We start from the raw sequence: 12,236 nt of genomic DNA, 5'->3' as shown, positions 1-12,236 counted from the left end.
AACCTAGGTGTCCATCAACTGAGGAATGGATAACCCAACTGTGGGCTGTACGCACAATGGCATACTATGCAACCCTAAAGAATAACGTAGAATCTTCAAAAACACCATATAACATGGATAAACTTGGATAAACATTTATCCATGTTGGAGTGAAATAAGTCAATCACAGAAGGACAAAAATTGTATTAGTCCGTTATTGTAAAAATCCAGGAAAGGTTTATCTATGGAAGGAAATTTTCTTTGTTGGTTACCAGGAGTAGGAGGGCACAGTAGGGAACACTGTTGAATAGGTAGAGATAAGTACTGCTTTGGGTGAAGAGAAGGGCAATGTACCAAATGTGAATGATCAACATGGTGGCACTGAGGAAGAAGATGATGTAGAGGTACATGGGAGGTACAAATAGCAAAGATGAACCCTCTTGTACATACAGTACTGTGTTGTCAGTGAAGGTAAACATAGGTATACAGGTGGATAGATGGGTGGGCAGGTTGAACTACTAGGTATGTCTATGATGCAGGGAGTGTACCCAAGACCATGTATAGAGTTGGCAGATAATGATCCTATAAGTCAATTTGTATGATCTGTAAGAATTCCCAGGTGTATAGTAGAGTTGACAAGAAGTTTGTAGTCACTTCTTGGGCACAGCCAGCTACCCAGAGGGACCGAATAGTTGAACTGGTGGGCTCGGGACCATAGTTGCAGGGGACATCAAGCTCAATTGGCATACCATACTATACAAAATATTGTTCCACCTCCTACTGTGGCGTAGCGAGTGGGATCTTAAAAGCTTACAAGCAGGCATCTAGATGCAATGATGGGTCTCTCTTAGTCCAGAACAAAGAATGAAGAAAACCAAAGATTCATGGAAGCAATTAGTCCTAGCGACTGGTACACCATGTGATCCTCAGCCTATATGACTATGAGACCAGAAGAACTAGATGGTGCCTGGCTACCACTGTCAACCACTTGGAGGGGGATCTCTGTAGGAGATCCTGGATAGAGAAGTAGAACAATGTGGAACAAAACTCAAAATCATTTGGAAAAAAAAAGGGGGGGGGGACCAGGTTTGCTGGTCCAATAGAGCCTGGTGGAACCCCTGAGACTATGGCCCCTAACTGCCCTTCAGGTCTGGAATTGAACCAAACCTGTGGCTTCCAGGCAAACAAAAGACAGGCATATGAGTTGAACATTTACCTGAGGTAGATACACTCCTTGGAGAGAACAATCATGGGAGAAAGAAGGGCTGCTTATGCACAGGGAGACAGCTCAGGGGGCAGGAGTGTATGGAGGGATGGACACAGGGAAGAGGTAACTATCAGGAGGAAGTGGGAGGGGAGCTATTGCATTGTGGTTAATTGAAGTCAATGTCATGAGACTAAGTGTATGTGAACTGCTGTATGGAAATGAATTTGGTCTGTAAATTTTCACCTAAATCACAATTAAAAAAAAAAAAAAAAAGCCCATGCTACACAAATCACAAAATCAACGACGGAAACCTATGCTTTGTAAAGGCAGGACAGTAGTTATCCTTGGTGGGGCAAGAACTAGACGGAAGCACAAAAGGGTCTTCTAGGGGATGGATAATGCTCTCTTTTTTTTAAAAAAATCTGAGTGCTAATTATAAGGGCATTTTCAGTGTGTGAAAACTCATTAAAACCTAAGATATATCTATGTATAAGTTGTACTTCAATTAAAAGTTAAAAACAATACTCTGCCTATCCCAGATTTTCTATTTTTCTACTCTAGTGATTCTAGTTGTGTGGTATAAAAGATTAAGTGCTCCACTACTAGCTGAACAGTTGGTGGTTCAAACCCACTCATTCATTCACCAAGAAAATCATTGACCAGAAGTTATGAATTACACTTGCTAAATTCAACTATTCTACAAATATACACAAATTCTAGAAGACAAAACATTTAACCAGAGGGAGCTCTGATAGCATAGTGCCAAAGGCACTTGACTGCTAACCAGAAGGCTGGCGGTTCAAACCGACTAGCTACACCTCGGAAGGAAGGTTGGGCAATCCACTTCTGGAGTGATACCGCCTGGGAAACCCAAGGAGGGGTCGCTGTGAGGTGGGTCTGACTCCACAGCACATAACAACAACAAACAAACAGAAGCAGCAACACCATCCCTTTCCTTCACCAATTTGAGCTGACACAGTGATAGAGTGCATAATATTGATGGCAAACTGCTTTCCAACAGGAATAAAAAGGCCAAAGATGATAAATGGTGGCAAAGATTCCATGAGTAATACAATTGTTTTTGGAGCAAACACCTTGATATTTCAATCACTGAAGGAGAAAGAAAACTCTTCCGTTTCTTTCTGGCAATGGAATCACAGACCTGCAGAGTAAGAAGGAGGGGAGGAACTTCAGAGACCTGGTTCAAACTCCAGCTTTCTGTTTGCAGAAAGAAACTTGGGAGAGCAGTCCTCTGAGGTCACTTCTGGAGAAAACTCTTCACCCCACACTTTGAGGCAACCAGAGAGACCTTTGCCTAATCAGACAAATTTGTGGCCGTAAAACTGATGCAGACAAAATCTCTCCCTTCACTCTGATCTCAAAATGAGATCACCATAATCACCAGTTGCAGATACCCCTTGCCCCACCCAGGCCCGCTGAACTCTCTCCGGATTGATTCTTTATTTCATTCTCCTGAACTCCCACTCTCCTTTTTGCATTCTTGGAATCTGCACCCTGACTTTCTTATCACCGCCTCCTCAGTTCTCATGCCTCTCCAACTTTTGGAAGCAATAATCTGACTGGGTGGCTAGCTGTGTGTCCTTGGCTTCCAGGTTGCAGTCCATACTTGGACTGCTTGGTTGACCAGCACTCCATCTTCTCTGAGGGTTTTTCTTCATTCTACTACCCACATCTGGGGAAATCACAAGGCTCAAGTCTCGAGCTTCATTCTCCTTTCTTTCCTAGTGATTATCCAATAGAACAGGCAGGCACCCACCTAGCAGAGTCCTAGGACAGACGGAGGCTTTCTTCAGATAAAATTATCCCCACTCCTACCTTCACTCCTAGATATTTGGAACATTTCTTCTCCCCCTGGGGTTGAGACTCATTGGGAATATTAGAAAATATTACTGGGAACAGCAGACAGATGTGGTGCTTACTAAATACCAGACACTGTTCTGTGTGCTCTCTGAGGCATCAAGGTACTTTATGGATACAAACAAAACCAATTTTTCTTTTAACTTCCTGCACCTAGAAACCCAATCTAGCCTCCATCCTAAGAGGCTAGAGCAACTGCCCGGCACTGCTCTCTGCAGAAAGATTCCCAGGATGCAGATGAGGCTGGAAGTGTCTTTGAACAGCCAGCTTTCTGACCGCAACACCAAAGAAGCTGGTGCTCAGTCAGGGCGAGATCTTGGCCCATCCTGTGAATTAAGGGAATCAAAACTGGCATGGCCCATATTCCAGAGATCTTCCCACAGTATCCCATTGGGAAAAAATAAAGCAGAGACCACAGGATAAATGTACAATTAGCTGTCATAACAATACTACAGATCAAAAGCAGCAGGATGATTATGATTCAAAAGCCTAAGTGAACCAGGTTGCTTAAAAATATTGTACTTTAGCCTTACTATATGAGTAAAATTTGCTTGGCTAGTCAAACAGACTTTGACCTCTGCTTCAGTGATCATGAACTGGTAATGTCTCCGTCCTCTCCCATTTGGCCTGCTAATAGCCTGTTCCATGTATCCACCCCTACTTGGACTCTGCTGCTACCTTGTTTCATTGCACTATTAGATTCATCCTTGGAGAGTGGGATTCTTTGAAACTGGCTGAAAGATACTGCTTCCGCTGCCTACAGTTAGTTGTTATGCATATTCTTCTCTGGAGATTTCACACCTGCTACATATGAAGCAGAGTCCCTGGGTTGTTCTAAGGATTAATGTGATTGGCTGCTAACTAAAAGGTGGGGAGTTCGAGGCCACCCAGAGGCTCTTCCGAAGAAAAGCCTGTGATCTATTTCTGAAAAATCAGCCACTGAAAAGCCTGTGGGGTGCAGTTCTATTCTGTCACACATGGGATTGCCATGAGTCGGAATTGACATGGTGGAAACTAGTTTATTCCGGTAGACCATCTCGTGATCACTTAATGAACGTGAGATAGATCTGAAAGATGCACTACTCTGTAGCATTTGAGTCAACCATACAAGTTACCTGTAAACTGACAATCAGGTCTCCAGGAGCTAAGATGCCCGAGCAACACTCACCATCGAGTCTCTCCACCATGACTGTGTGGCAAACTGCAAGCAAGAAAAAGAACTGTCGCACTTCAGGCTCTTTCCCTGACTGGATTTGCTCAATAAGATAATGATCATAAAATGCAAGCTTCCCATCAGCAAATGTATTCCAGCTAAAATCAACTGGCTGAAAGAAAAGGAGAAGGAAAAGGAAGCTGGATCAATAAAACAAGTCTGGCTTACAACTTGACCAAGGTTAATGATGACACTAAGAAGTGCAAAGAATAAGGGATGTTACTGGTAAATACTATAAGATACAATTTTCCAACAACAGCAGTGACAACCAAAAAATTCATGAGTGGTTACGTAAGTAGTTGTGTATACATATATGTGTATGTTGTTGTTGTTGTTGTTATGTGCCGTTGAGTCGGACCCAACTCATAGAGACCCCTCCTTGGTTTTCTGAGGCAGTATCACTACGGAAGTAGATTGCCCCATCTTCCTTCCGAGGAGTGGCTGATGGTATAGGAAGGTGTATGTGTGTATATTCATGTGCATGGATAGGTATTCATGTGCATGCCTGTAGGCATAAACATACACGTTTGTATGTGGGGCACATATATTCATATATATAATAAAGCACATAGGGGACACAGTCATGGATACTTCTTAAGGCACTCTGGTGGCATAGTGCCTAAGGCATTTGACTGCTAGCCAGAAGGTTGGTGGTTCAAACCCACCAGCCACTCTGCAGAAGGAAGATTGGGCAATCTACTTCCATAAAGATTTACTGTCTCAGAAACCCAAAGGATACTTCTTGGACATAACCAAATACTTCACAAGATTGGATTATTGGGTTTGAAGGCTTAGGACCATAGTCTCATGGAACAACTCACTCAACTGGCACAACACAGTCCATAGAGTGTATGTTCTACATCCTAGTTTGGTTAAGTACCATCTGGGGTCTTCAAAGCTTATGAGCAGCCATCTAAGATACAACTATTGGTCTCTACTTGCCTGGAGCAAAACAGGAAAAAGGAAACCAAAGAATCAAAGAAGAAACTAGTCTATGGAGCTAACTGCCTAGATGAACCACAGCCTCATCTATCGTGAGACCAGAAGAACTAGATGGTACCCAGCTACCACTACCGACTATTCCAATGAGGAACACTATGGATGGTCCTGGATGGAACAGGAGAAACTATTGAACAACATAACTTCTTTGAAAAAGGCCAGACTTACTGGACCAGTAGAGATGAGAAGAACCCGTGAGACTATCATCCTGAGATGCCTTTTATACTGTGAACTAAAACTACTCTCGGAGGTTACCTTTCAGCTAAATATTAGATTGGCATATAAAATAAACAATATCACCCATGAGGTCCTTTAATTAAAAAATAAAAAAAATAATCTATATATAAGACCAAATGGTCAACCTTTACCCTACAGCAAAGATGAGAAGGTGGGGTGGGGATAGGAAAGCAAGATTAATGGAAACAGAACAACCAGAATAGAAATAATGAGAAAGAAAACAGATTGTGGAAAATGTAACCAATGCCACTAAACAATCTATATAGAAATTCTTAAATGGGAACCTAATTGGCTGTGTAAATTTTCACCAAAAACACAGCATTTAAAAAAAAAAAAAAAGAAAAAAATCCTCTGGCTTATCAAATGTTAAACTTTTCTTTGGAGCCAGTTTTAATTATACAAAAATCACTTTAGGATTAGCACATTCTTGACGTAAGTGCTAAGAGGCTCACGTCTGAAGCAAAAGGGCATCCTGACAATGGGGATTGGTGCAGGCTTCACAACATGATTGATGTCACTGGTTTTACTGAATTGCACATGTGAAAAATGTTGAATTGGCAAATGTGGATTATGATTATTTTTTTATAACAATGGAAAAAAAGGGAGGGAGCGGGCACCAGAACATTAGCTTAAGTTAAAGAGGACTCACCTCTATTTTGCTGTGATTGTGTTGAGAAGCATCCCGACGGTCTCCTGAGAAAGTAGCAGAACAAAACAAATTCAGTCCTGTGTCCGGGGTCTCTGCCTCACCTGCTGCTTTATGTGGTAGCTGTGGTTATGGAGGTCTCATAGCTTACTTCAAGGAGCTCTGATGGCACAGTGCCTAAGGCTAACCAGAAGGTCGGTGGTCCAAATCCACCAGCCACTCTGCAGAAGGAAGGCTGGGCAATCTACTTCCATAAAGATTTCCTGCCTCGGAAACCCAGTGGGGGTTGCTATGAGTTGGAATCAACTTGATGGCAGTGGGTAGGTTTACAGCCTGCTTCTGTATGGCCCTTCATCCACCCAGAAGAACCTTGGAAGAAAGGCCTGGTGATCTACTGAAAAACCAGCTGTTGAAAACCCTGTGCAACATGGTTCCACTCTGACACACTTGGGGTCACCGTGAGTCAGAATCAAGTCAACAGCAACTAGTTGGTTTATTATTATTATTCCCCGAGCTAGGAATGCTTTTTATATTTTTTAAGAAGTGTAAAACAAAATGAAGAAGAATCTTCAACAGAGACCATACATGCCCTGCAAGTCTGAAACATTTGCTATCTGCTTCTTTACCAAAAAAGTTTGCTGTCCCCTGGTTTTGATGTCCAGATGATGGAGCCCAGGTCCCTCTACACTGCAATCTCCTTGGGGCCAGATCATGTTCTATGAAGTGCTTGACCACCCCAAGTCAAAAGCAACAGTCACCCCACACATGGGAACTGCTTCCTCAACTTAGGGGGTCACATGTTCCTCACTGATTAAAAAGGGGGGTACCCATCCATACCCCAGTACCTCCCGCAGAGGTTCATCATGTGAAAACCCTTTCATAGTACAAAGTTTCTCCAAGCAGAAGAACATACACGTGTGTCTCTTTCTGACTGCTGGCCACTCCCATGCTGGTGTTCCCAGCGCTGCCTGTGATGCTATGCCACCCTCAACAAGGAGTGCCCACCAGCAGCACTGGGTGGGCACTATGGCCTCATGTGTGGGTAGACCCCCACACACAGAAAGCAGCCCCACCCTCCCAGGCCGCTAGGAAGGGGGTGTGGTTAGCTGCCATCAAGTTGGCTCCATGACCAAACCCCACACACAACGGACTGAAACACTGCACGGTCCTGTGCTCACCCCATGATCGGCTGTGGACTGGACCGTAGTGACCCACAGGGTTTTGCCGGCTCATTTTTGGAAGTACACTGCCAAGGCTTTCTTGCTAGCCCGCTTTAGTCTGGATGTCCCACCGGACCCTCGTCAGCAGCACTGCGGCACACAGGCCTCCAATGACAGGTGGGTGGTGGCTGCACGAGGAGCAACGGCTGGGAGTGGAACCCAAGCCTCCCACACGGAAGGCGAGAAGTCTACCCCTGAGCCACCACTGACCGGGTGATGGCTGACACTCACCATAGATTTGCCCGTTGATGCAGCACTTTTTAAACGTCATGATGTTTTGAGTCAATGTTCCCGTCTTATCAGAGAAAATGTAATGGATCTGCCCCAGCTGCTCGTTCAGTGTGGTGGTCCGGGCCTTGGCAGGTGTGTCCTTCTCGGGATAGTACATTTGGAGGTCCCAGTTTATGAAGTAGCTCTGCATAAGACGAATCACTTCCACGCTAGGAGGTAAGAGGTAACTTTTGACAATGTGCTCAGGTACAAGCTGCAGGGAGTGCATTTCAGCCTGACCCAAGCTTAGAGGAACTAGCTGCTTCTCCTTAGGGACCATCAGCCATGTGTGGCTCTGGACCCAGCCTCCTGGGTTCTCTGGACCAAGCAGGTCTTCCTCCAGTTTCCATGTCAAACAGATTTAGGGGAGCAGTTTCCCTCCAAAGGCCTGGCTCCCTGCACTTCCCTTCACTCCTGAGCACAGTGGACCACAGACTAGGAACCTGTGTCCAGCCCACCCTCCCAGGAGAGTGGACAGCACAGTCACATTACAGACCTGTGCTGGGGGAGGCGGCAGTCCTTTCTTGCTTTTCTTGTTCCCTCTCACTCACCTGGAATGGCCACGGTCACCTTTGCCCCCAACTGTAGGACAAAGCAAGGGAGGGTCCACTCTGTTGCAGCCCCTTATGTGCCCTCAAGTAAGGCAAAGGCATGTGGCAAAGGACCCCTAAATCACGATCCCACACTATGAAAAGGCATTATTTCCTCCCTAAATTCTTATAAGTTTACAGAATATGCAAAGTCAGACATTTTAAAAGGATAATCTTGATTTTAAAAGCTTAAAGGATTAAATATATCTCAACTACAAGGAAGCTGTTTACACAACCAACAACTGTCATATAGACAAAGGGTATCTTTACAACAAGTTGAACAAATGGAAAAATACCTCCTTTCCTTCTTTTAGTATTTCCTGAGTGCCTACTATGTGCCAGACATTGTTCTAGGTGCTGGAGACATAGCAATAAACAAAACAGACAAAATCTCTGTTGTTGTTGGTACAAGCCATCGAGTCATGTCCAACTCACAGTGACCCTATGCACAACGCAGCAATACTGCCTGGTCTTGCTCCATCCTCACAGTCAGTGCTATGTTTGAGCCCATTGGTGCAGCCTGTGTCAGTCTACACTGCTGAGAGTCTTCCTCTTTGTTGCTAACCCTCTATTTCACCAAGCATGGCATCCTTCTCCAGAAACTGGTGCCTTCTGGTAACACGTCCACAGTACATGAGATGAAGCCGTGCCAGTCTCTCTTCTAAGCAGCATTCCAGCTGTACTTCTTCCAAGACAGACCTGTTCGTTCTTCTGGCCGTCCATGGCATATTCAGTATTCTTTACCAACACTATAACTGAAATGCATCAATTCTTCTTTGGTCTTCCGTATTCATTGTCTAGCTTTTATATGCATATGAGATGACTGAAAAGACCATGGCACCTTAGTCCTCAAAGTGACATCTTTGCTTCTTAACACTTTAAATAGGTCTTTTGCAGCAGATTTGCCCAACGCCATACACTGTTTGATTTCTTGATAATCTCCACTTATGATGATGTTGCTTATGGGTCCAGTTGTGAGGATTTTTGTTTTCTTATGTAGAAATATAGTCCATACTGAAGGTTGTAGTCTTTGACCTTCATCAGTAAGTGCTTCAGGTTCTCTTCACTTTCAGCAAGTAATTTTATGTCATCTGCACGTTACAGGTTGTAAAGGAATATTCTTCTAATCCTAATGCCATGTTCTACCTTCCTATATTCTAACCTCTCGGATTCTTTGCTCGGTATACAGATTGAATAGTACAGTGAAAAGATACAATCTTGTTGCACACCTTTTCTGATTTTAAATCATGCAGTATTCCCTTGTTCTGTTTGAACAACTGCCTCTTGGTCTATGTATAGGTTCTCCATGAGCACAATGAAGATTCCCCATTCTTTGCAGTGTTTCCATGATTTGTTACAATCCACACAGTTGAATGCCTTTGCATAGTCAATAAAACACAGGTAAGCATCTTTCTGGTATTCTCTGCTTTTGGCCAAGAATCTGACATCAGGAGTGATATCCCTTGTTCCACATCTTCTAAACCTGGCTGTCTACTCTTAACTAAATACCAGGTTAGCAGTGGTTAACAGATACTCTAAAGCTGAGATGAGGAGGTGGGGGGCTGTGAGACTAGGTCAGTGAGAAAAGAACTAGAACGGTAATAAGACGGTTGATACGATGTGAAGAATGTAACCCATATCACTGCACAATGTGTGTAGAAACTGTTGAATGGGATCATGTTTTGTTGTGTACATTGCCACTGAAAATATAATATATATTTTTTTAAAGAATATCTGCTCTTAAGGAGGTTACCTTCTAGTAAGGAAGAGAAAAATAAACCAGGAAGCATCTACTCTGTCAGCTGGTGAAAGTTCTCTAAAGAAAAACAAAGCAGGGTAAGAGGGCATGAAGACAGACAAGGAAAGACAGTGATACTTAAGAAAGGGTTGTGGGGCAGTGAATTGCTTTTATTTGGCCTTTCTCACCATGGTCTGTGACTCCCACAAAATGATTGGTTGGGACTATGCAAATAAGGTATGTAAATTCTTACAGGGATTAGACAGTTTACTATGCAAATAAGGTGACTGTGGCCTACCTAGGGAATCGGTCAATTCTGCCATCCTTGGAGGTTTAAAAGGACCACACCCAGAGACTGAGGAGGATCTCACTACCATGAGGAAGAGGAGTCTGCAGTGGAACACATCCTCTGGATCAAGGACTAAGAACCTTCTAGACCCAGAGGAAGAGAGAACAGCGAAGACAGAGACAGCAGTGGTTAGCTTACTGGCACCTTTGGGCAGGAGGCTGGCCAGCAAAGCAGAAAGAGTGTAACATTTGCCTGTGCAAGGCACAAACACACCTACCCTCCTAGACATTGGGAGCCCAGGTAACATGGTGGCAAGAGAGCCCTGCAGGCCAGGTAGTATGGTGGGAGCCAGTAGCAGTGGCTTGGGAGGGCCTGGTGGCAGAGGCTTGGGAGGGCCTGGTGGCAGAGGCTTGGGAAATCCTGTATAGTGGTCTTCCCGTCAGTGAAGCGAGAGCCACCAGCAGATCAGGAGCCTCGGGAAACGTAGTGATAGCTGGAGGCAGCAATGACGTGGACAAAGCAGCTGCCCTGAACCTTAGCATGCCTGCCTAGCAACATAAGAATGGACACAGGTACTGTGGGGAAGGGTAAGTATTTCCCTTTTGGGAATCTGCTGTTATGGTTTCATGTTTGCTTTCTATCAACAGTAATAACAGCTTTCACTTTGCCAAAACTGTGTGTCTCGTGTGTCCAGCTCAATCACAGATGAACATGGCACTCACAGAATGGTTGACGCCAGTAGTAGAGGTGTCTCATTCCTAATAGTCGAATGGCTGCCTGGAAGTCTGAGGCACAGTCTGTCTGCATCTGCAATGCAGACAGACAGTGAGGTACATATAGTGGTAGAAAGGAAAAGCCACTGGAATAATGTCATATCCGAGCCAAGATCTGAAGAATATGGAAGAGTGACTGCTGTGGGTTGAATTATGTTCTCCAAGAACATACACTCAAGTCCTAACTCCTGGGTATCTGTGAATATTGGGTATCCCTGGTTGGAGACAGGGTCTTACAGACACACTCAAGTTAATGTGTAGGGGGTGGTGTTCTTAGCATATGAAAGAAATTTACACAAAGAGATACAGAGGAGAGACAGGGAAAATGCCATGTGACAACAAAGGCACAGATTGGAGTGATGTGTCTATCAATCAAGGAATGGCTAGGAAGCTAGGAGACAGTCATGGAACAGTTCTCCCTCAAAGCCTCTAGGATAAGTTTCTGTTTTTTTAAGCCCAAACAGATTGTGGAAGTTTGTTATGGTAGCCCCAGGAAAGCAAGACAGGGACCATGTAGATACGGAAGGAAGAATGTTCCAGGCAGAGCTAAGAGCAGGCACAAAAGCCCTGTGACAGGCACTGGCATGAGTGAGGAGCATCTAGGAGGTCAGAGGACCTGGGAAACAGGAAGGCAGGTGGGGGTACAGCAGGTAAGGTCACGGGGTGAAGGAGGGCAGAGCATCAGGTCATATGGGGCCCCATGCAGTGAAATGCAGCCTACATGGATTGATTCTGAATGAGATGGAAAGCTATTATAGGGTTGAGGACAAAGCAGTGATACTATGTGACTGGAATGAAATGATCTAACTGGCTTTACAAGGACCTTTGTTTCCAAAAAAAATAAGAAATTCATGTTAGTTTTAAAATAAGTAAATAAATGAATAAAACACATACACTTGTTAGTTATAGGGTATGACTTGTTTTTTAAGCCCAAAATTATAGATACAGTTCATTTGATAGCATATATTTAGTTTTAGACAAACTAATATGTAGTAAGTTTCCTTAACAAACGTAGCATCTCAGTTATATTTAAAGTAGCTGTACACAGATGGCTATCTAAAGCTTTAATTCATGTTGAAAGAGTAACAATAATGACATGTAATAAAATTAAAAATAAAACAAATGCACATGTAATAAAATTAAAATAAAATAAATGCTTCTGGTGGAGGCGGGGCAAGATGGCGGACTAGGCAGAAG

At 43.8% G+C, this 12,236-nt stretch overlaps 1 protein-coding gene across 1 annotated transcript in view; it reads right to left on the bottom strand.

Moving 5' to 3' along the window:
- The window catches only part of ATP8B1 (ATPase phospholipid transporting 8B1), a 108,997-nt gene that overhangs the window by 35,315 nt on the left and 61,446 nt on the right, over positions 1–12,236 (bottom strand). Inside the window, exons 6-8 of the mRNA XM_007935551.1 lie at positions 7,611–7,819; positions 6,163–6,206; positions 4,233–4,389 (exon numbers count right to left, since the gene is read on the bottom strand). Coding sequence (XP_007933742.1) covers positions 4,233–4,389; positions 6,163–6,206; positions 7,611–7,819 — 410 coding nt within the window. The remainder of the gene's footprint in view (positions 1–4,232; positions 4,390–6,162; positions 6,207–7,610; positions 7,820–12,236) is intronic.

This window comes from Orycteropus afer, unplaced genomic scaffold (assembly GCF_000298275.1).
Source record: "Orycteropus afer afer isolate SDZICR_OR568_19922 unplaced genomic scaffold, OryAfe1.0 scaffold00029, whole genome shotgun sequence".
Classification (NCBI taxonomy): Eukaryota; Metazoa; Chordata; class Mammalia; order Tubulidentata; family Orycteropodidae; genus Orycteropus; species Orycteropus afer.
Note: the sequence above shows the minus strand (reverse complement) of the source record. Positions and strands in the feature narration are given on the sequence as shown.